This window comes from Phocoena phocoena, chromosome 10, assembly GCF_963924675.1.
Source record: "Phocoena phocoena chromosome 10, mPhoPho1.1, whole genome shotgun sequence".
In the NCBI taxonomy this organism is placed as follows: domain Eukaryota; kingdom Metazoa; phylum Chordata; class Mammalia; order Artiodactyla; family Phocoenidae; genus Phocoena; species Phocoena phocoena.
This window is the reverse complement of record NC_089228.1, coordinates 6964232-6989067: the sequence shown is the minus strand read 5'-3', so window position 1 is coordinate 6989067 and position 24836 is coordinate 6964232. Positions and strand designations below refer to the sequence as shown.

Here is a 24836-nt window from a genome sequence, read left to right as displayed (position 1 = left end):
ACCAGGGCACGAACCCGTGTCCCCTGCATTGGCAGGCGGACTCTCAACCACTGCGCCACCAGGGAAGCCCATTAGTACAGTTTCTTAATACAGATACTTAATAAACAGTAGGTCCTTTTCCTGTAATTGTACCACCCACAGGGGTAGGTTTGTGAAATTGCCTAGACCACATGGATCCCAATTATTTCTGGTTTTTAGGTACTGTTTATTGAGAATTTATGTGTAACTCCTCTAATCTTCCTAAAAACTCAAGCTTAGTATTGATATTTACATTTAATAGATGAGGAAACTAAGATCCAGAGAGAATAGGTGACTTGTGTAAAGTTACACAGTTAATAAGTGCTTGAGCAAGGATTTGAAGCCAAATCTTTCTGGCCCCTAAGCTCATAGTTTTCTGTACCACACCATAGTGCCTTGATTTGTCTATATTCATCCCTAAGTGGAAACCAACTGAGTATCGATGTGTGACCTATATCCCAATATTACAATACGTGATCTGTTTCAGGAATATTTAGGGACTTTGGTAAAAGGAAGTTGGTAAAAGGATGTGATGAACTGTAACTTTTTACATAAAATAAATGCACAGTTGCAGTTTGAAATCGTCATTTAAAGTTAGATCAATATAGAAGCCTTATTCTATTGGTTTCTGGTACTTTCCTCCCAGGAGTTCAGAGGGAAAGAAGAAAAGACATCAGTATCATTACAGAATTACCACGCTTTTTTCCGAGAACTGGACCTTGAGGTCTTCTCTATTCTGCATTGTGGGCTCGTGGCCAAGTTCATCTTAGATACTGAAATGCACACTGAAGTAAGTGACAGAGCTGAGATCCCAGAACTTAATCTTATTTCAGAAAGTTCCTCAGCTCTATTCCTATTTCCAAAAGAAAACCATGACCCTGGGAGAAGTTGGACTCTGGCTTCCAAAGCCTTTATATGTGCAAGTGTGGATGAATAATCATCCTCATCATCTTGATGTTTATAAATCTAAGTTTTTCTTATAGTACATTAGGTATTACAAAAGATCATGCTAATGATGTGATCCTTACTTTACGTTACTAATAATAACCTATTTAGATTACTTTTGTGGAGCAACACTGTTGTGATTTATAGTTACACAATGCTCTTTTCACTTTTTCGCGACATTTATTCAGTATCCATGAGATGTTTGTTGAGGCCTTTTTTGTTTTTGATGCAAATCTAGATATTGGCAATTCAGTATTACATAAGCATGATGCTTGCCTTCAGATAGCTTATAATCTAATAAAGGAAGGAGTCAAGTAGCAGTACATGCTATATTGATGGTCTGAACCAAGTACCAGTGAAACTGAGGAGAGAATGGTATTTATAATGAAGTTGGAAGTAGAAGACATTTATACAGAGAAGGTACCTTTTGGTATGGGATTTCACCAGAGAGTAGAGTTTTTCCAGGTTAAAAAAATTTTTTTGAGAAAATGCATGGATTTTTACCATAGATTTTTCAAGAATGTAAGCTCCTTCAAAATAGAGGGTTTTTTTTTTTTTTTCAGTCTTTCTGCGTCAGCCTGTACTTGGAGATTCTCCATAGCTGTATGTTGAGTGAAAAGTCTGAAGTGAGACTGCTTGACCCATTCTACTTATGGTAGTGTAATATAGTTATAAGGATCCTGCCCAGACTTAATAGTAGCAAAACATTAGGTGAAAGAAAATATGAAAGAATTACTTAATGAACAGAGAAAAGCAAAATTCCCTTTAATTAGTCATTTTTTTTATCCCAAGGTACTTTGGAAATGCATCACAGGTCCATAGGTGGAAGGATACACCAGAGGCATTTATTTCTAGAGCAAAAGTGTGTCTTCTAAAACTATACTGCCTCATTCCCATTTAATAATTTTAAATTTTGTTTTACTTAAGAAGTACATGACTTTTTGATTTGTTGACAGAGCACTACAGCCATTTATATGAGGTGGGGCAGAATTTCCCCCTTTCTTGGTAGTGGTCAGATTCTTCACCCATTGTAAAGAGTAAACATGAAATGTGTCCCCCAGAAAGATGGCTAGGACATGCTGGGAATTACTCTTTCCTTCCTCCTTGTGATAGGCTACAGAAGTTGTGCAGCTTCAGCCCCCTGAGCTGCTTTTCTTGCTGGAAGATCTCGCCCAGAAGCTGGAGAACATGCTAACACCTTCTGTGACCAGGAGAGTCCCCTTCCTCAAGGTTAGTACAGGCAGGAGCACAGGCCCTGGCCTCTGGATTTGGAAACAAGGAGGTCTTAGTAGTGAGTAAGTTGTCACTTTCTCTGGTATTGTTTTTGGGTAGCATGGTGGTAGCCCCATTGCCAGCCCACGTTCATCTTGCTTTAGAAAGGAACTCTGAAACAGAGAAAACAGAAAAGGCACCCAAAACAGAAAATGTATTTCTAAATGCTCTGAGCATTCCTGAATCCTGTTCTTTGCTTGGGTTTTGGTTTTAACACCCTCCCAAACTAAGCCCTTGCCCAAACCTCAGCATAGTAGTCAGCTGTCTAGAGAAGTCCAGAATCTCGAGTGTGTATCTAATGGACCAATGCACGTAGCCTCTGGGGAAGCAGTGGGATGACACAAACAACAAAATGTGTAAGTTTTAGGTGTAAACGTTTAAAATTAGTATATCCAGTTACTTGATCCTTTCTTCTTATACTTAGTATTTGCTGTACATTCTTATCAGCCTAAATGATTTCTATTTTCGTGTGAGTTTTATCTCATTAGTAATTTTGGGTCTATACTTCTCAAACACTGTCTGTACTCTCTAAAAGCCAATCTCTTGGTTATTTGAAGATTGAGTGAGTTCCCTCTGTCAAAATATATCCCTAATTTCTTCTGTCCATTCTACCCAGTAGCACAAGGTTTGATTAAACTCTATAATAAACTCTTAGTTTCAGAGAAGCTATCCAACAGTTCCTTCCCTCGTAACTCTGAATTTATTGTAGAGCAAAGGAAACCGGAATATTGGATTCTCACATCTCCACCAGAGATCTGCCTCAGAAATCGCTCATCGTGTTGTTCAACTGCTGAGCCCCATGTGTAACCATCTGGAGAACATTCACGACTATTTTCAGGTCAGAAGCCCATCTTATCATTATAGAGACTTAGAAATCGCTTAATGAACAAGAGATTTCATTTTTGGCTGAGAAATATTGAAGGAGAATGAGGGCAATTGCTGAAGCAATAGTCTTAAAAGCATTTTTCCCTTGTAGTGCTTAACTGCTAAGAATCATGGTGTAGTTGATGGACCAGGAATTAAAGGTCAGGAGTACCACATAATGTCTTCCTGCTATCAGAGGCTACTGCAGATTTTACATGGACTTTTTGCTTGGTGAGTATGTGGCAAGTACAGTAGGTAGAGATAATCACGTATGTCCTTGCTTCTATTTGACAGTCACCAAGGCACTGAGGTATAGAAAAGGAGGAAAGGGCTCCAACATTTTATGTAAATATGATGCTTATTCTTTCTGTAGTGGTTTTGTCTGCATAATTTCATTTGGTCTTGCACGCTCTGTGTCTTACGGAGTCACTATTATTAACTCATCTGAAAATCAGATGACTTGCTCTTGGCTAACCTGTAACAGATCTGGCCATCTGATTCTTAGTGAGTTTGCTGTGGCAACCTTTCCCTAATAGCAACAGAGAGACTGTCAGTTAAGAAGTTGTTATTAAACAAGTTGTAGATAAATTCCAGATTATGAGGTAAAATGCTGAAGGCTGTGTAAGCTGGGGTGTTTAGGGGTGCCTTCATGAAATCATGGGACTTCACGGGGCCCTTGGAGGGTAGATGGCTTTTTGGGAGGTAAAGGAAGAAACTGGAAAGCATGGCATGGACAAAAGTAGAAACGAGGGAGGTGTGTCCTTTAAATGCTTTTGTTCCTCAGGGCTGGGTCCTGGCCTCTCTGTTCTTATTATACAGGTTTCCTGGGCAGTCTCACCCAAGCTTAAATTCGTGCTAAAATTTAACTTCTGAGCTACAGGCATTTATCTCCAACTACCTACTCAGCACCCCGTTATAGATATGTCATTGACACCTCAGACTCATCCCATCCAAAACAAGTGTTTCTTCCTTCCCACCTCTCCTTCAGCTTTCCCTGGCTAGATAGATGGCACCACCAGTTGTTGAGCCAGAAACCAGGAGTTATTCTTTGTTCCTTCCTCTACTGTCTACCCTTTCTCTCTCCCACATCTGATCACAGAATCCTGCTGAGTTTGTCTTCTAGATAACACCTAAATGCCCACCTGTCCTCTCCTCCTCCACTGCTTCCAGACTTCTGTCGTCTGTCACCAGGACTGGATTAGTTTCACAGTTGGTCTGTCTGCCTCCAGCTGTCCTCTTTTGGTCCCTTCTTCACACAGCAGTTAAAGCGATCTTGCCAACACCAACCCGATCTTATCCTAGCGCAACTTTGGCTTCTGATTGCCGTTAGATTTCTCTTGAGTTCAAACTCTTTTACCCAGCTTCTAAGGCCTTTTATTATCTGACTCCTGCTATTCTACTCACTGTCTTGCACTCTGCCCTCCAGCTGTACTGAATTAATTTCAGCACCCTGTATAGCTTTTATCTGGAAGGCTCCACACATACCCATCCTTAACCAGGATCCTCACCCTCCTTGATCCCCAGTCTTTTCTAACTCATCCCTGAGATCTGGATTTAAACTGTACTTCCTCAGGGGCATCTTCCTTGACCCCTAGGCCAGGTAAGTCTCTTTTCTGCCTTTCTTATCCCCACTTCTTTCCTAAGACTCTTACGATAAAGAGTATCACATTTTATTATAATAATATCACATTTTATTATAATTACTTGTTGATCTGTCTTCCCTGCTGGACTGTGAGCTCCATGAAGGCAGAGACCAGCCATTGTCATATCCTCAGTACTTAAAAACAGTGCCTGACAAAGGATTTGAACAGATGCTGAAACAAGGAGATAAATGGATGGCAAATAAACACATGTGAAGATATTCAGCAGTATTAGTTGTTAAGGAAATGCAAGTAAAAATCATAGAATGGCTAAATTAAAAAGATTTACCTCGCCAAGTGCTGGCGAGGATGTAGAGTAACTGGAGCTCTCACATGCTGCTGGTGCAGCTGTACAATGGTATGGTACACCCACTTTTGAAAACTGTTTGGCAGTTCCTTAAAAAGTTAGATATGCACCTACCATACAACCCAGCCATTTCATTCCTAGTATTTATCCGAGAGAAATGAAAACATGTGTCTACACAAAGGCTTGTGAATGAATGTTTATTACAGCTGTATTTGTAATAGCCCCAAATTGGAAACAATTCAAATGTCCATCGAATAGTTAACAGATAAACAAATTGTGGTATGTTGATGTGGCAGAATACTACATTGCAACAACATGGATGAGAAAAGAATTATAGTGAAGAAAAACCAAGACCGTAAGAGTATGTAGTATTTGATTCTATTTATATAAAATTCTAGAAGAAGCATGTAATTTTGTAGTGACAGAAAACAGTTCAGTGGTTGCCTCGCATTGGGTGGGAGGATGGAAGGAGGGATAGATTACAAAGGAATACGAGGAAACTTTTGGGGGTAATAGATATGTTTATTATTTTCAGTGCCGTGGTGGTTTCATGGGTTTATATATAAGTCAGCTGATCAAATTCAGCATCTTAAATACATGCATTTTATTGTATGTCAATTACACTTTAATAAAGCCATCCCCACCCCCCACCTCCCCCCCTGAAAAACCTGCAGCCCATAAGAGGCCCTCAGAATTCATTTGTGGCAAGGAAAAGAGGCTACCACTGGTGATGTGGAAATGTTTCTAGAGGAGTGAAAGATCGAGAGGGTCAGATTGTGCTGGGCCTTGAAGGTCAGGCAGAAGAATTTGAATGTTGTCCAGGGAAGCAATTTTGGAGTTTTATGATCACAGCCATGATATAGTGAAAGCAGTGTTTTACGAAAATCCTTTTGGCAGCAGCATGCAGGACAAAGGGATTGGAAAGGCAATCAAAAAGACCAGTCAAGGGCTTCCCTGGTGGCGCAGTGGTTGAGAGTCTGCCTACCAATGCAGGGGACACGGGTTCAAGCCCTGGTCTGGGAAGATCCCACGTGCCACGGAGCAGCTGGGCCCGTGAGCTACAAATACTGAGCTCTGCGCGTCTGGAGCCTGTGCTCCGCAGCAAGAGAGGCCGCGACAGTGAGAGGCCCGCGCACCGCGATGAAGAGTGGCCCCCGCTTGCCACAACTAGAGAAAGCCCTCGCACAGAAACGAAGACCCAACACAGCCAAAAATAAATAAATGAATAAATAAAAAAAAAAAAAAAAAAAAAAAAAAAGACCAGTCAAAAGATGTTGACATGATCTGTGCATGGGATGATGATAAGGGCCTGGCCTAGAGTGATGGCCTTGGCTTGGAAAGGAAGGGACAACAGGAAAGATAATCTGAAGATAGAATTGTCAAGACTTGACTTAATACAGAAGAAGGAATAAGTTCTTTGCTGAACATCTACTATGGATTAGACATGGATTTAAGGAATTTCACAGAGTTATTCCTGTTTTTTTGGAGAAGACTGATAGTTATCTCTAAAATATAAAGATTGAAGGAGAGCTTTGTTTGCCTTGAAAATAATCCTAGGAGGACTGTTAGGTCCTTAAGGAAAGACTTTTTCAGATACACTTCAACTTCTAGTCCGATACGGCAGTGACTGAATTTCGCACTTGAGTACTTTCAGTACTTCAGTTCTCGTTTTTCTTGTTTTATCGATGGTACACACTGGAGGCCAGGATCCTCAACTGCTGTCCACGTAATCTTCCTGAAACTGAGCTAAACTACCTTTCCTTGACTTTCCCTTAGGAACGGATTTTTTCAACCTGAAAATACTAATTTACTGTACTCAGCCCTTGAGGTCCTTGCTAACCGACTGAAGCCAGGAGAGCCTGACCAAGCTTTGGAGGAGCTGCTTAGGTGGGTCAGACCACATATCCCTGAGTGTTGTCCCAAGAAACTCCTAGGAATAAGATTGGCAAGATTTCTTGGAGATAGCTTGGTATTTTCAGTGACTATTCCTCATTTATGTGAGCTTTCTCATGTGTGTATTCAGATATATCCTGAAGCATTAGAAACTGTTGAATTAATCAAACTAAATCTTTATGCACCCTTCATCCTGTAAAGTTCGCCTTTTCAGGTAATGTTGATGAAAGCACTGGCCATCTGTAGTCAACTCTTGATTATCCAGGGACCTACTCTGTCTCCTAGTAGGGTTGGGTAATTAGGTAGCAGTTAGTTACCACTGATTACCTGTCCATTTCCCTCATCTTGGAAGAAAAGGAGCCTAGGCCGAGGGCACAGGAGGTGAGAAGGAGCTCTAAGGGGCACAGCTTCCAGCCTCTACCCCAGCTTCAACCAGAGCACCTTGGTCTTTCCCTTACCTCCCCTGATAGCCTAGGCCATCACTGGGTCCACAGTCAATGCTTGTCATCCCTGCCTATAGAGCCTTATTTCATTTTCAATACAGTACTTTTAAATTTGTTTGAATTCCTTTCCACCAATCAATCAGGAGTTGACTCTAGTTTTCTTTCACCTACAGTTTTGGATTAATTGTGACTCACATCTACCATTACTTCAGAGCATTGAAAGCTAGCCATTTATGGTACATTTATTAGAAGCTCTGCTTTCTCTGCCTTATCATTTCCTTTCACTTTGTCCCTACAAACCCAGAATTTAAACATTATTCTCAGTGTGTTGCATAATGCCTTAAAGAGCAAGCAATTTATTCTACACTGAGAATAATGTAGTCAGCATGGCCTATGCTAGCATTTGGGTATCTTGGCTTACATGACCTCTTCAAGGCCAGCATTCCATCCGCTGAGCTCTGGCCTCCATGCCCTAACTTTCTTTATACAAAGTTATAGTCTCTGTAAGGTCTTGAAAGAAGGTTCTACTAAAGCCCCTGCAAATGAGGAGGATTCTGATTAGACCATCAAGCGTTTAAGCGGACTTGGATAACTCATGGATTTAGACACATCTGTAATACTTGTGGTGTTGTTTTTTATTTCTTTTCTTGTCTCCTTACAGCCAGAGCTTCCATTACTTGCAGAATTTCCATCTCAGCATTCCCAGTTTCCAGTGTGCTCTTTATCTCATCAGACTTTTGATGGTCATTTTGGAGAAATCTACAGCTCCTACTCAGAACAAAGGAAAAATTGGTGATGGGCCATATCCTCTTTTTTCTTTCATGAATAGACTTGTAAACTTAGGGCTTCCTAGGACCTTGTAAATTTTATAAGCAAATCTGTCCATAACTCTGGATGTGCTCTCTTGCTATACCAAGAAGGACATTTTTCCAGAAGGAGCTATGTCTGATCTCTGCTGACATTGACTGGACTGAGTGTGGTTAGTTCAGTTGGCTAGATTTTGTTTGGCTTTTGTTTATGTCCTTTTTTTTTTTTTTCCCCTTAAGTATCTGAGACATTTGACTGAAAGACATAAACCATGAAGTTAATAAAATGGGAGAGAGAGGAGAAATAAGAATTAAGTGTAAAGAAAGGTTTGGCCCCATCCCTGATCTTTTTCTTTCTTTCTTTCCTCCTTTTATTTTTTTAAAATTTTTATTTATTTATTTTTGGCTGCATCGGGTCTTAGTTGTGGCACGCAGCATCTTTCGTTGCAGCACGCGGGCTTCTCTCTAGTTGTGGCGCGAGGGCTTTTCTCTAGTTGTGGTGTGCGGGCTTAGGTGCCCCGTGGCATGTGGGATCTTAGTTCCCCGACCAGAGATCAAACCGGCGTCCTCTGCATTGCAAGATGGATTCTTTTTTTTTTTTTTTTTTTTTTTTTGCGGTACGCGGGCCTCTCACTGTTGTGGCCTCTCCCGTTGCGGAGTGCAGGCTCAGCGGCCATGGCTCACGGGCCCAGCCGCTCCACGGCATGTGGGATCTTCCCGGACCGGGGCACGAACCCGTGTCCCCTGCATCAGCAGGCAGACTCTCAACCACTGTGCCACCAGGGAAGCCCCAAGACGGATTCTTAATCGCTGGACCACCAGGGAAGTCCCCCTGATCTTTCTCTTTAACTATCTTTTGACATAGCTCTTGGAATGCATCTCACTGATACAACTTAATTGGCAGCACAGACAGAAAGCAAGGAGAACATGCAAAACAAACCTTTATTATTCCCTGTTGTTTAAAAGGGGAGGGTTTGGTATGGATCTAGGAAGCAGCCACTGCTTGTTGGCCTGCCAAGGAGGAGCTGAGATGGACTTCCCACTGCCCAGCAGCATTCCTTTTCTCTGTGTGTCTGTGTGGTTCACGTTTGTGTCAAGACAGAGTAAGAGGGTGGGACATGTTGAGTCTTAGAGAAATGGGTTTATTTCTGGTAGAAGAACCAGTAGAGCAGGAATTCATGACAGCTTTTTTTCAAGTTGTCTGTTAGCCCAGGAACGTCATAGTAAATATAAAAGAATAATCCCTTTGGTCAGTAATCATCCTCAAAAGCCTGCAAAACAAGAGTGAAGTTCATTTTCCATGAATGAGATATCTTTGCCTTGTTTCTCCAACAGCTTCCCTGGCCAGACAGTTCCTTTTCCGGGTGTGGCCAAGTGCGGAGAAAGAGAAGAGCGGCATTCCTAATGACCAGCTCCAGGCTTTGCTTAGGTGAGAGGCTCAGTTTCTGTCCACAAGCCAAATAGCCTTCCATTTCGCCACTGTTCAGATCCCTTGTCTGGTCAAAAACTGAGAAATTACCTTGGTTAGGGGTAACTTGGAAGCAGTGAAGTAGGTTTGAAATTAACGTAATTTGGAATATGTGGATTGTCAGATCTTCTTGTTCTGTTTTATACTGTCAGCTAGTTCTTTATTAAATCAAATCATAGAGGAAGTGGGGGAGTCTGCTGTTGTATCCTGCCTTGTTAACCAATGAGTCAGATATTTGTTATTGCCTACCATATCCAAGACACAGCCATCACTTTCAAGGTGTCTAACTGTATTTCCAACTGAGACATCATTTCCTTTACCTCCTGACAAGTATTTGGAATCCTTATTAAAAATAAGTATTGGGAGTTCCCTGGCGGTCCAGTGGTTAAGACTTGGCGCTTTCACTGCTATGGCCCCAGGTTCAGTCCCTGGTTGGGGAGCTAAGATCCCACAAGCCACGTGGTGCAGCCAAAAAAGAAAAAAAAAAAGTAAAATAAATGCTAATAGTTGTTTTAAAGCTTAGTACCTGGTAATGTCTCAAGAAAGAAATCTTGATTTAGGAATTCTGTAACATGCATTCATACTCCTATGGCTGTCAATGCAGCATCTACCTGGAGCACACAGACAGTGTTCTGAAGGCCATAGAGGAGATCGCTGGTGTTGGTGTCCCGGAACTGATCAACTCTCCTAAAGAGGCATCTTCCTCCACATTCCCTACACTGACCAGGTAAGGGAGTACTCTCCTCTTGTTCTCTCCCTAAGTTAGAATCACACTGTCTAATGTATGTACTTTCCAAATAACTACCTTACTCTTCATCTAGTTCTGATACAGAGGGTAGGTACAATCATTCGTTCAACACACACAGTGTCTGCTGTGCATTCTCTCCAAGCAGCTCTTAGCCAGCCCACGTGAAAGGACCTTACTGAGGAATGAATTTTCAGTAGTTACAGTCTTCAGCGGCATTGGATATTTAATCACCAGACTTCTGTCAGTGCTTTCATCCTTTAAATGTGAAATTACTTTTCCAGTATTTTAGCCATCTTTAGAAGGATACAGTGATTGTTGTATCTAACCATATATGTCTCACTTAATGGGTTTTGTGTCTCATAATATCAGTGGTTATCTGACACTTGTATGGTCTTCACAGTTTATAACACACTCTTACATCGTTTATCTCATTTGATCCTTTTGATGAATCTGTGAGGTAGGTATCGTTACCCCTGTTTCACTGATGAGAAAAATGAGTGTTAGGGGGCTTGCTCAATTGATACAGGCAATAAAGTAAATATGGAACTAGGAACTTAAACTCAGATCTTCTCACCACTACTTTCCTGCTCTTTACCACTACACTCACCCTTCATGAAGTTAATCCTCTGATTTCACAGGCCATCTTCTCGGCTCATTTCTAAATCCTTCCCACTCTCACGTCCTCTTAGGGTGGACCCTAGTGAAAGGACATTCAGAGAGGTGGGGAGGGAAATAACTTTTGGTTCCCTGGCTTCTTCCCAGGACTTTGTTTCTGAGCAGTGCATCATTGTGTGGGCATCATCCTTTTCTCTTCTAGGCACACGTTTGTCATTTTCTTCCGTGTGATGATGGCTGAACTAGAGAAGACAGTGAAAGGTCTTCAGGCTGGAACAGCAGCAGACTCGGAGCAGGTAAGTCAGATATTCCCACCCCAAGAAGTAGACTCTGGATTACTTGGAAGCTGCTGATTCTTCTACTCCTTGGGTCCAGAATTTTCTCCTAAGCTATTTCCTTCGAGTAACTAAGATCCAGGATTTTTTTTTCAAAGAGCTTCTGGTTTAATTTCCTTTCCCTCTGGTTGGAAGTGAGGATTGGGCTCTGTTTTCCCTGGCTACTTCCTAGGGGACTTGGGACTCCATAGACCTAGTCTGGAAAAAAATACCTTTGGTTGCAGCCTCATATACCGGGCTGCAACTTGTGATCTGGCATGAGGTGAGCAAGCCTGTTTGAGATGCTGTGGTAGCCTGGGCCTTGGTAGCCTGCTAACCAGAACCGAGCTAGCCTGCTGGGAGATAGGGCTTGCCTAGGGAATCAGAGAAGCCACAGGGAGCTGATGGCCCAGAGGTATGTTGCAGAGGCTTTTTCCTACTTGGAAATTATTGAAGAGAGGTCCTCTTATTAGAAAGTCTCTATAAGATACCCTAATGTTACCACATACATGCAGGCCTCAGAACCATCTTGTGGGTGCACTGGTTGCCACATCTCTGTAGGAGGATAATTGGCTTAAATCTCTGTATAACTGTGTAGTTCAAGAACCATATATTAGTAGGAGTACAGTAAGAGAAGTATTTGGCTGTGATTCAGAGGTGTGTGTATATTTGGCTGCCTCTAGATTCATGAAGAGAAGCTCCTCTACTGGAACATGGCTGTTCGAGACTTCAGTATCCTCATCAACCTGATAAAGGTGAGCATGAAAGCTCCTTATCTCATCTCACTGGCTAATTGCAGGAACCACCAAGGGGCCTGGCTTCCAAACTGGACTCTCCCCAGCCTCCCTTGGGGACCTGCTTCCCCCATCTTCCTCCATATGCCCCACCCACCCTGGATAACCCCTTCCCCTCTTCCTGAGCAGTGTCTTTTCCTTCTCTGCCTTCCTCCTTCCCATCTGTGCCACAGCACTTACTATTTAATGGGTCCTTCCCCGTGTCATCGCCACCACCACCCCGCCGTGGGTCTGAGCACATTCCCCACTGTGTCCCTCTTCCCACCTGAGTGCCTTCTTTATCCCTCACACATACTCTGTGCTCTCCCCCACTCCATGATTTTGCTCAGACTGTTCCTCCAGCTTAGAATGTTGCTCTCTCTCCTTTCTGCCTCATCTACTCTTTCTTCAGGCTTCAGATCAAGGTTTGGGGCCTCTGCAATGCCATCTTCTTAACATTCCCAGTTGGAATCAATTCCTTGTTCCTCTCAGCTCCCCTCTTCCTTTTCTTGAACTTCAGTTACAGGGATTCCTTCGTTCTGCTTTGTAATTGACTTGTTGACATGTTGGCCTGCCTTCTTCATTTTAGACGTCTCTGCAACACTCAGAGCTGTGCTTTGCATGGTGGGGAGGAGGCTGGGGTGCTCAGAGGAGCAGCCTTCAGCTTTGGTTTCTTGTCCTTCATCTCTCCAGGTGTTTGATAGCCGTCCTGTTCTGCATGTATGTTTGAAGGTGAGACCGGCCCTCTTTAGTGTTTATTCTTCCTGTGAGTTAACTGAGTGGAATTGCTTAATACCTTGCCCAAAAGCCAGTCTCCAGAATCTGTGCTATCAGGTAGTCTAGAAAAGACCATGGATATGTTTTCCCGTACTAGTTGGATGACAAGAGAAACCAATTTTACTATGAGTTTGAAAACTTAGTCTTAGAAATAGGATTAGTGGCTTCAGGAGCAGTAGTCACTCCCTGCCATTCCTTCCCAGGCAATAGAAAGGAAGGAGGAGTGGGTGATTGCTCTTTTTAAAGCCCATGTATGGCCTTATCAATGTGGGAGCTGGTATTCTGGTATCTGCTGAACTCCTCTGCCGGGGGATATCCCAGATTAGCCCTAGATTTGATGGTAAACCCATCAAATCTTTGATAGCTTAAGAGCTAAAGAACACTATAGGGAGAATGCTTCTAGGCCCACTCTTGACAGTTCCTTCTTGTGGATGGTGCCCCATTCTCATTATCGCCTGGCTTCTCTCTTCCTCTTTACTCACTCCACCCTGGTGCCATTATGGGAGATGGGTGAGAAGGGGGGAGTCATTTACCTGATTGGTAAATTGGGCAAGTGGTCATGTGCTTTCTCAGCTCTACCCAGTTCTTTCCTCTTGAGAGTAAGGTGTCCTCAGGGAGCTGGGGTTCCCCTCTGTTCCTCTGTGCCCTCATTCTCAAGCTGGGCAACACCCCTGTGCATTGACTGTGTCTGGGGTAGGTAAGTCTGCCTAATTCTGGGGCTTAGTTAGCAGGCCCATTTAGCTTTTGCATTAAGCTACATTCTCCAAATTAACCTTTTGGACCCTTTCCAATTTATTTTTTATATATAAAAATAAGTCCTGGGACTACTGCAGTCCCAGGACCTCACATATTAGTGTGTCATTTGCTTAAACGTTATGCATAAATGTTATGCTGCCTTAGGCAGGGGACTTTCAGGTAAAAGACCTCAGCCAGAGGTCATCAGCAGTGTGTCTCTTATCTTCTGCAGTACGGGCGTCTCTTTGTGGAAGCATTTCTGAAGCAGTGTATGCCTCTCCTAGACTTCAGTTTTAGAAAACATCGGGTAAGAACTGAGAACAGAGAGCAAAAATATGCCCTGTATAGTTGTTCAGAAGATATGTCCATGGCGATTCCTGGGCTGGCATGGGGGTGGTCCCCTTGCCCAGGTTCTGGGCCACAGATCTGCTTAGGTACTTCTGGTCACTTCACCTATCCCCAGAGATGCCCATGTAGGACTGAATGTTCCATAGTACGTCCGCCTTCCTACTTCTCCTCCAGACTTGAGGATGGTTGTTCTTTTTAGCTTGATTTTATTGTGCTACTGCAGTCCCAGGACCTCACATATTAGTGTGTCATTTGCTTATTCCTGTGTGCTTCTCTAAGTCTGGTCTTAGGAATTTAAAAACAAAACAAACGAACGAAAAAACCTCATTTGTGTCTTAAACTCTTGTTATAACGGAGTCTTGAGAGCTTTTTACCCAAGTGGGATCCAAGACTAGAGTAGTGAAATAAGAATAGAAACAGGGACTCCCCTGGCAGTCCAGTGGTGAAGACTTAGCGCTTCCACTGTAGGGGGTGCGGATTCCATCCCTGGTCGGGGAACTAAGGTCCCGCGTGCCCCACAGTGCAGCCAAAAATTTTAATTTAAAAATAAAAAGAACAGAAACAGAGATGATTACTTCTTACACATACTTAGCAAGTTGAACTTTGCAAAACACTCTCACAGTATTTGGTTGGTCCCTCATAACTCAGAAAGATAAAGGGGAGGATAGCCAGTGATCACTCCTCCTCCTATTTGAGGGCCAAATTAAGATAATTGTCTAGCATAATCTTGAAAAATTGTGAATCACTATGTTGTACACCTGAAACATATTGTAAATCAACTATACCTCAATTTTAAAAAAAGAAGAGATGATTATCCATATACAGCTGGAACCCGCAGGCTTGATCCTCTTTGGAACCCTTGGTTGCAAGAATATCTTGCATATAAAATGAAATGAGAACGTTTCATATGGCACTTAACGAATGTTGTTGGTTATAGGAAGATGTTCTGAGTTTACTGGAAACCTTCCAGTTGAATACAAGGCTGCTTCATCACCTGTGTGGGCATTCCAAGGTAAGATGGAAAGCGGGTCACACCACCAACCCACCTGTTGGTTTAATCTGTGGTTGTGATTTTGGAGATCCGTGGGCTCCAGTGCCGCCTTCCTTTTTTACCCCTCTTGAGCCTTTATTTCTGGGACTATGTCTGTCCAAAGGCAGTTTATTCAGAGTGGTCAAATCCTCAGTTGCTGGCAGAGATTGGGTAATCATCTAGAGGGGAATTTCTGCATCTGAAATTTGACTCAAACTCCACAGCCCTGTTTCCTCCAGGAGCGCTTCTTTGGTGAGAGAATGTTGGTGAATGTGTAACTGCTACAAAGTACTCTGGGCAGGAGGAATATTATGTAAGTGATGACTCTGCTGGAGACAAGAGGTAGTTCTAAAAGCAGCTGTTTTTAGAGCTTTTCAGCTGTACTACTTACTTGTCAAGGAACACATCTGTCTCTTGTGAGAACATTTTAGCATTAAAGGACTTTTCCACTTGAAGCCTGGAGTTGAGCCAGTCATTTTTTGTGTGAAGGAACAGAACCATGGAGTGCTGCAGTCTGGCAAGCCCAGTTCCTGTTGTTCATTTCCTCCCCTGGTTCTAACTTTTTAAGATGCTGAACAGTGGAATTTTATAAAGACTCCCTCAGCTAAACAGGGATACTCTCTGTTGTTTAATATCAGTAGAATATACATTCAAGAATATTTTACATAAATTCATTGATAATTGATCAGTAAGAGGTTATGAAGAGGAGCCGTGAGGTGTTGGTGGTATGTCTTCTAGGCTCTTTTAGCTTGAAGGACAGCTGCCATTCTCTTCGGAATACTCTGCCGGACTACTGCTCTTTGATGGAACATGTCTCTGGCCTGTACTGGCAGGGCATATGGTCTTGTTCAGTGTTCAAGGTGTCAGGAATTCAAAAGTTTCTGTATAGGAAATGTGAAAGCATGATGATAAACCCAGATGAGTTGGATGCATTTGTTTCCATTCAGATTCACCAGGACACGAAACTCACCAAGCATGTGCCTTTGCTCAAAAAGACCCTGGAGCTGTTAGTTTGCAGAGTGAAAGCCATGCTCATCCTCAACAATTGCCGAGAGGCTTTTTGGCTGGGCAATCTCAAAAACCGGGACTTGCAGGTAAGCTTGGGAGCCCGCCAGTAGTAATCTCCTACTTCCTTTTTTTGTGAGAACATTGGAAAGTATCTAAGGAAGGTCACCTAAGCCCCACTCTCTCAATACTCAAAACTGCTTTTCTCAAATCTGTGACTGTTTAGCTCTTAACGTTAGGGTACATTGCCTTTGGGCCCTGGTTGCAGGTTGCACTCCTCATCCCAGGCAGCGAAGGCACCAAAACATACCACTGATATCAACAAGGCCTCAGGCATAGAGGAGCAGATCAGGAAAACCTCTTTCCATAGCTAGAGGGATACCTTTAAGCCCTAATGTGGGTAGATTTAGAATATTTTTGTATGTGGAAAAACTGTTTAGTTATTTTGGGTTTTTTCCCCTAAAACCAGTCTGTCTTGTTCCTGAAATTATTCTCTGGCTAATTTTAACAAATGAGCATTGCTTAGTTCTTTCCATTGTCTGACTGACTGGCTGAAATCTTGTTTTGCTTATACTACTACTTTGGAGTTATAGCATTTTTCAAATACAGTGCAAGCCCTCCTCGTTCATGCTTACAACATCTGAGTCTTAAAATCTTATATATGACAAAAAAAAAAAAAATCTGGGCTTCCCTGGTGGCGCAGTGGTTGAGAGTCTGCCTGCCGATGCAGCGGACATGGGTTCGTGCCCCAGTCCAGGCGGATCCCACATGCCGTGGAGCCATGGCCACTGAGCCTGCACGTCCAGAGCCTGTGCTCTGCAGCGGGAGAGGCCACAACAGTGAGAGGCCCGCGTACCGCAAAAAAAAAGAAAAGAAAAGAAAAGAAAAAATCTTATGTATGAAAAGAATAGCTCCCCAGAGAATTAGCTTCCTTTCTTCACTTCAATCTCTTGCTTCCATGAGAAAATTGAAGCTCAGCAAAGTTAAATAACTTATCATTCAGCCATAAGTGAGTGGAGCAAGGGTTTGAGTCCAAACAGTCCTGATCCAGATTTGATGTTCTTAAACCATTTTAGTATACCATCCTTTAGCCTCTACATGGTCATTTGTGATTAGTGTGTTGGTGTTCATGCTCACATACCTTAAGGTATTTGGGAAACTTTAGAACCATATTCAGCATTACCTGAAAGAGTCACCAATACAGTCTGGCCTTGTAAAACTAGTATGATATTAGAATACAAAGATGAACCTTTAAAACTACATATTGTATCAGAGCCACAAGCATCTTAGAAATCTTGGGTTGATTATCACTTCTCTAGATGCTGGATCACAGGTTGCTGTCCGTGTTTGACCATATTTGAATGACTGAATATCTTTCTTTGCCTTGTCTATAAACTAAGCCTTTCTCCCCTTGAGACCCCATATGTGATCATTATAACCCACTGTTTGTCCTGGCCCATTCACATTCAGGGTGAAGAGATTACATCCCAGAATTCCCAGGAGAGCACAGCAGATGAGAGTGAGGATGATACGTCATCCCAGGTCTCCAAGAGCAAAGGAACAGAGGTATGTCTGTAAAAGGTACCAGAGTGGCATTGATGGTAGAGAGTGCAGAATTTTCCCTGCTTGATTTTATAATCAGATACTTCTATGCCCATCTCCATTCCCTCCAAAAAAGCTCCTGTGCTTATGTGAATTCTGTGAGGGCCAGAAAAAAAAAAAAACCCACACGATATTATAATCACTCAATATTTTAATCACAACTTGAGTATCTGGAGTTGTTTGTAGCATATGTTATAGAGTTGAAAGTTCCCTTCCATTATAGCCTCCTGAATTCATATCTGAAACCATTTTAAAGGGGAGATAAGAAGAGGTCAAAGTGTTCTCCAAGTGTTGAGAAGAATGAGTTAAACCATTTAAACATGTTGTTTGAATATCTAAAATAGAAATGTGAAAGCTAAAGCACAGGATCAAAAGCTGCTACCACTGAGGACTGAAGTAAGAGAAGGAGTCCTTATGCTCTTTTGGGCTACTACCAATGCTTTTGAGACTTTAAAGAAAGCTAAAGAAAAATGTATATATTTATTAAAGTTTGTTACAATTCAGGTGGGTTATAGATACAGAGAAGCTGAGATTTAAGAACCCCTGCTGTGGATACAGTTTGTAATGCAATTTGAGGCTGATGCGTAAGGACCATTTAGTATGAAAAAGGCTTTTATTACATGGTCCTCTGTTTTATTTGTATAGAATATCTCCACCTTGTTCTGATAAAAAAAGTTTTATGGCTTTCTTTTTTTCCCTATAAATTTATTTATTTATTTATTTTTGGCTGCGTGCGGGCTTTCGCTAGCTGCGGCGAGCGGGGCCTACTCTTCGTTGTGGTGCATGGGCTTCTCATTGCAGTGGCTTCTGTTTGTTGCAGAGCACGGGCTTCAGTAGTTGTGGCACGCGGGCTTAGTTGCTCCGCGGCATGTGGGATCTTCCCGGACTAGGGCTCGAACCCGTGTCCCCTGCATTGGCAGGTGGATTCTTAACCACTGCGCCACCAGGAAAGTCCCCATAAAAAAGTTTTGAGGCAGACAGTATCCTTTTAGTTTGGTGCTTTGTCATAAGCAAGCCTCCCAGATTAGATTTTACAAACCAGAGAGAATTTTACTCTGGATTCCTATTGGATTTTGAATTTAACAAACATTTCATTCTATATTGAATGCCCATTTTGTTCCTATGTCACACACATGCAGTGGAGCTGGAGGGCCGTGGCTTATTTACAAATCAAGCGTATTTGGTTGGGTTGCAGAATGGCATAAGTCAGTATCAAAATGGCTCCCTCCATCGTCTTGGCTTAGAGGCCATGATACAAGAATGGGGGAGCCTCTGATTCATTCTCAAAAGAATGGTTTAAAACCTATCATTGTTTTTAACAACGATACAATACAGTCATATATGCTGTGGGAGCAGTGTTGCAAGTCATGGCGTTGCCCGGATGACCTAAAATACTTAATTATCCTTTGCCTCTTAGGACGGTGAAGAAGATGAAGCAAGTGATGGAGAAAAGGAGCAAGAGAGTGATGATGACTCTGATTAGACCACAGAACGATACTCCCTCCCCATCTCTGCCAGCTACTTACCATTTTGTGTTCAGGGTTTCAGATCTGCTGTCTGCCTTTCCAACTGGAAGCATCCTATTTTGTCCTTAAAGAAGGGGCTTTATTGAATCAACTTAATTGTGGATTTCACAGGTTGTCTACTAACATCAAAGACCGTGGCTCAGAATTCGAATGTAGTGTTACTTACCAATTTAGGCAAACATGGCAGTGCTGTGCTAGAGTAGTCATGACTCTGAGCTTCAGGAGCTAGTTTTGAAACTCTGGATTTATTCTAGAATTTAGGCTTATACCAGTCTTACAAATAAATTCTGTTTTAAGTTCTGCCTCAGCTACCTCATTCCTCTTTTCGAATTTCCTTCATAGATGGAACTGAATTGGTGTTTGTGCAGAGAAATAATGGAGACTGGTACAACACATCAGTTCTACCAATTACAATCATATGTTCCCTATTACAAGGACCCTATTATTTGAGATGAGAAGATATTTTGTGATCTTTTTTGGAGGAGTGACGAATTTCTTTTAATGCCCAAAGAAAGTCGAATGTTTGGCTGCTTTTTAAATTTTTGGTGGTCATGTAGATGTGATAAAGGAGAAAAAGGCAGCATCAAATTCATGTTAACTTTGCATATATAATTTTTATTTTATTTCCACATTATTCTGAGTTATACCTATAATCTAGTTAGAACAATGCTACAAAATTACTTATAGTTTATTAAAAATAGAACATTAGGAGTACATTTCAGCTAAAATGGAGAACTCTCATGTCTTCTGCCAGAAAGCCCAGTTTCAGTGCTGCTACCAAGTTCTTTTTTGCCAGGCAGTAAATATTAATTAATATTTGTTATATTTGTACCCACTTTTGTACTCTCTGGTAGTATTAGGGTGTGGCTGGTTAGGTTTTTTTGTTCGTTTTATGGTGGGGGAGGTTATTTGTTTTTGTTTTTTTAAATTAATCGTTGACCCACATACAGATTTTTGACCCCTTCATCCTCATGTACATAGAAATCCATAATCTCCTTCCTTGACAGTCTTTGTTTCCCCAACTCATTGTGGTCTTCATTGTTGAAAAGAGTTGACAGTAGGCTCATTGGTTTATATGGTTTGTTTAATGGTTCTTTATTACATGTACATGTCAATGCTAGTTTGACTCTAAATGGTTGTTCAGCTTTACAATAGAAATGTTCTCCCTTGCTCTGTCACTGGCCTATTTTTGGACAGGAAGAGAGGAGGGGGGCTCCTGAATTGTCACTGCTTGACTGAAAAGCAAGATGGCTGGGGCAAACACAGTTTCCTTTACACAGAAAGGTCTATGTAAGCTTCAGGCACATAGCAAAAGGCGTGGTGTGAGGAATGGGGATCAGATGGGGACACTTTACTTGGAGTGTTGCAAGGCAAAGGTGCACTTATTGTACGTCGCATACAGCAAGAGGATGGAGCACAGCATCTATTTGCACATGGTCACTGTCATCTGAATCTGAGGCTCCTTAAGTCCAGTGGGCCCCTGGTGCTCCCGGCTGATGATTTTGCAAAAGGCTGACTTGTCTGAAACTCTGAAGGTCCCAGTCCACTTTGGCGGCTGAGCCGTGATGACCCTGCCAAAGACAGAATCCACTCCATTGAGGCAGACAGGCTGAAGCTTCCTGACCAGCCCTTTCTTGTTGTTCATGGTTCGGAGCTCTGACGTGTGGCAGGGCAACTTGGGACTCACCCCAGGCTCCAGGAATGGACTGTCTAGAACTAGAGAGACCTCTTGAAAGCACAGCTGTACTTCAAGATTAGAAGGGGTGTGGGGGAAGCAGGGGGAAGCCCTAAAGGGGTGCTTGGAAGAAGGTGTAGGTGTTGTATGCTGCAGCCATTGGAAGCCCTCATCCGGTGGGGTCCATGGTGACCAGAGCTGGTATCCTGCCATTGACAGTCCTAGAGGAGAGGAATCAGAACATGGAATTTTCCTAGCATGCTTTTGGCAAGGGCATGGCTGTTTAAATTCACATCTCTGTCTCATTATTGACTTTAACTTACTCTGTAGTTCTCATGAAAAGATTCCAATAGATGTTAGGATATTAGTAATTCTATAAAGGGCAGTAGAGGATAGTGACAAGTATTGAATCTGGCAACTGCTATGTGTACTTTATTAAACCTTATCACAAGCCTCTGAAGGTAGGTTTGTACCCATTTTACAGATGAGGAAATAGATGTGTCCAAAACTGTTCAGCATTAGGATCTGTGCTGTGTTGATAACTGCTGAAGTCAGAATCTATGCCTCTCAGGTGGCAGAAGCTGCTGACATTTCATGATGAGACATTTGTGGATGGATGCTCAGAAAGGTGTGTCTTGCCAAATATGACTCTAAATCCCATGTATTTATACCGTTGGTTCTCTAAGTATGATTCTTTTTTTTTCTTTCATAATTGAGATTTTATTGGTTGTTTTGAGGATCAGTACACAGACGTTTCAACTTGTACACAATTCTCAACATACGTACCAAAAACCTAAAAAATCATGTAGTTGTGATTCTTTTCTGAACAGTTATTCCAGTGACTTTCCAGCTTAAAATTTGGGGGCAAATTTTCCTGCACAGGATATCAAGTACCAACATCTTCAAATATTGATATGCTGTTACATCGTAAGTCCCACTAATTCACAATTTAATAATCACATACACTACATACTCAAATTGTCAGTCGTTCACAGCACATTAACAGTTACTAGAAGAACTGGACTACCACAACCAAAGATGTTACAGAGTGCACAAAATTCTGCCCAGGAGAGCCAAGATCAAGGGGTGAGTGGTTTGCTTTAGGAAACAATTCTACCAAAAACAACGTGGGAAGAGAAGTAATTTAAAGTGTTTAAGACATTAAATGCACAAGTGACTCCAAACTGCCATTTAGTATGCTTTGTATTATAGGATAGAAAAGCTACCCCCCATCTGTGGAAGGTTAAGCTGACACCCAAGAGAATCAAAGCCTCCCATATTCAATATCCCACTATTTTCTGGTTGTACCAAAAAATAAACAACCAGCAAATGATTTCACCTCTTAAAAAAAAGCATTTACACTTAAAAAATGGGATGAGGTGGGATTCCTTCCTTTTTAAAAATGTTTCTAGAGCTACTAAAAAACTTGCATTTACAAAATAGTTGATAAAAATATTCCTCTGGATTGTACAAGAAGGGAAACAGGGACCACTGATAGGACCAGGTGTGTGATATTAATCAGACTTGGCTTCTTTCTCTCCTGCTTCATCAGAAGCTGGGCTCTCCTCATTTTTAGTTTCTCCATTTTCTGCAGGTAACTCTTTAGTCTCTTGGTTGGCCACTTCAGTCTGTTTTCCCTTTGCTCCCCTTTTCCCTTTTGTTGCACTTTTTTTGTCGGAAGATTTATCCTTTCCTGCCGCCTTTTTTGGCTTCGTTTCCACTTTTGCAGGAGCCGGAGTAGCTGACAACCTCGCCGATCTCCTCTTGGGCTCCTCCTTCGCCGCCCCCTCAGCCGAGCTGACCTTCCTCTTGGGCATCGTGGCGGCGGGGCGGGCGCGTGCCGGGTGCCTGCGGGCCGCGGCGCGCCGAGAGCCTTCGCGAAGCTGGGCTGCCTGGCCGCTGCCGCTCCTCCCGCCGCCCGAGCTGCTGGGACCCGCGGCGGGGGCGGTCTCAAAGTATGATTCAGGGACTAGAACCATGACAGTCATCTGGGAATGTTGGAGAAATGCAGATTCTTAGGCCCCACCTGAGGCCTATAGAATCAGAAACTCTGGGGGGAAGGACCCTGCATTCTGCATTTAAACAAACCCTCCAGGGGAGTCTGATGTACCTTGTAGTTTGAGAACTTCTTATGCTGTTCCTTTAAGGAACTTCAGCTTTTACTATTCTTAATTATGGAGACAGTCTGCTCTTGGCCCTAAAAACCTCTTTTCTGACACAAGGGAGCAGCTCTCTCAGGGCCCTGAGCTACTTATATACCACCTCAGAGGAATTATACCAGGCTGGGAGGGAAAAAAATTCCAAAGGCCAGTCTTTTAAAGTTTATAAAAGATTTTTCTGGTTCTTCTATGTGTGTTTTGTTTTTGTTTTTTTCTTATCTATGAAAGACCCACTGGTTAAGAACTTGATTCCCGCCCCCCCCCCCCCACCCGGCCCTTTGGAGATAAAGGAAAGGGCTGGGAGGATGTTGCTAACTCAAAATTTATCCAAGTAGAATTCGGACTTTCCATTTTTCTACTTTAAAATTGTCAACTACTAACTACTAACATTTTTTGAGCACCTACCTATTATGTTAAGGGGCATAGCATATCCCTTTTCTTTCCAGTCAAGTGTATTTCTCTGCCCCTTCTCTAGTCTCCCTCAAAGGTAGCAGCAGATCTGATCCCATCCCATCCAGTAATTGCCCAGGAAATACTGTTAAAAGTTTGACACCTCCACCATAGTTTGTGACACGGTAAGTTTCGTTTTTTAAAGGGAATTGTTAGTGACCTTTCAAACCAGAAGACCTGCCCCTGACAGTGGTTAGTAGAAAGGAGATTTGTTGATTTCCTCCAACTGGTATGTTTCTCCTGATCTATGCAAGCCCTTGTGCATACTGCTCAAATATCTGGGCTGCCTTCGGATAAGAAATTGACACCCAGGGGATAGTTATCTATTCCAAACAGCCTGTGGAAGGCTTCTGGTGCTTGATATTATGACCCTAGGAGCATACATCCAGGATCAGGGCTGCTCTGGTACGCCACCAAGGCAGGGTGCAGGTGGAGGGCGTTAACGCCTCTGAGCATATGACCAAAAAAAGAAAAATCCCAGGAGCCTTTCCTCACTTGTCTCCTAAGAGGAAATAGGGCCAGAGGGAAAAGGCTTTATCAAATGTCCAGCCTAAATATTGGGCAGAACCGGGCTTCCCTGGTGGCGCAGCAGTCGAGAGTCCGCCTGCCAATGCAGGGGACACGGGTTCGTGCCCCGGTCCAGGAAGATCCCACGTGCCGCGGAGCGGCTGGGCCTGTGAGCCATGGCCGCTGAGCCTGCGCGTCTGGAGCCTGTGCTCTGCAACGGGAGAGGCCACAACAGTGAGAGGCCCGCGTAACGCAAAAAATATATATATATATTTATTTTGGCTGCACCGGGTCTTAGTTGCGGCACTTGGGATCTTCATTACGGCATGCAGACTCTTAGTTGCGCCATGCATGTGTGATCTAGTTCCCTCACCAGGGATTGAACCCGGGCCCCCTGCATTGGGAGCGTGGAGTCTTACCCACTGGACCACCGGGGAAGTCCCCTGAGATAATTTTGAATTGCAACTTTTTTTCACCCAGTAAGTTTATTTTTATTTTCCTCTTGAATAAAAGAGATACTTATTATTTAAAAAGCAAACAAAACAGGAGTTTTTATTGCACAGTTGTGTTTTTTATTTTTTTGGTGGGGGGTTGGTACGCGGGCCTCTCACTGTTGTGGCCTCTCCCGTTGCAGAGCACAGGCTCCGGACCAATGTAGGGGACATGGGTTCAAGCCCTGGTCCTGGAAGATCCCACATGTAGCGGAGCAACTAAGCCCGTGCGCCACAACTATTGAGCCTGTGCTCTAGAGCCTGTGAGCCACAACTACTGAGCCCGCGTGCTGCAACTACTGAAGCCTGCATGCCTAGAGCCCATGCTCTGCAATGAAAGAAGCCACCGCAATGAGAAGCCCACACATCGCAACGAAGAGTAGCCCCCGCTCGCCACAACTAGAGAAAGCCTGCGTGAAGCAACG

General features: G+C 42.9%; 2 protein-coding genes and 1 pseudogene across 3 annotated transcripts in view; 1 reads left to right on the top strand and 2 right to left on the bottom strand.

The window, feature by feature from the left end:
• Positions 1–19086, top strand: part of FANCD2 (FA complementation group D2) — a 55093-nt gene extending 36007 nt beyond the window's left edge. For both annotated transcript variants that reach the window (XM_065884763.1, XM_065884764.1), the window contains 16 exons: positions 665–808; positions 2077–2193; positions 2945–3073; positions 3212–3330; positions 6823–6933; positions 8044–8174; positions 9524–9617; positions 10261–10383; positions 11222–11315; positions 12017–12088; positions 12800–12838; positions 13851–13925; positions 14904–14978; positions 15944–16090; positions 17472–17567; positions 19021–19086. In XM_065884763.1, coding sequence (XP_065740835.1) covers positions 665–808; positions 2077–2193; positions 2945–3073; positions 3212–3330; positions 6823–6933; positions 8044–8174; positions 9524–9617; positions 10261–10383; positions 11222–11315; positions 12017–12088; positions 12800–12838; positions 13851–13925; positions 14904–14978; positions 15944–16090; positions 17472–17567; positions 19021–19086 — 1632 coding nt within the window. The remainder of the gene's footprint in view (positions 1–664; positions 809–2076; positions 2194–2944; positions 3074–3211; positions 3331–6822; positions 6934–8043; positions 8175–9523; positions 9618–10260; positions 10384–11221; positions 11316–12016; positions 12089–12799; positions 12839–13850; positions 13926–14903; positions 14979–15943; positions 16091–17471; positions 17568–19020) is intronic.
• A 1466-nt stretch (positions 19087–20552) lies between these two features.
• FANCD2OS (FANCD2 opposite strand) lies at positions 20553–21017 on the bottom strand. The gene has a single exon (XM_065886399.1). It carries the CDS (start codon positions 21015–21017, stop codon positions 20553–20555), a length of 465 nt encoding a protein of 154 aa, XP_065742471.1.
• A 1301-nt stretch (positions 21018–22318) lies between these two features.
• On the bottom strand, positions 22319–22621 carry LOC136129936 (non-histone chromosomal protein HMG-14 pseudogene; annotated as a pseudogene).
• Positions 22622–24836: the final 2215 nt, after the last annotated feature.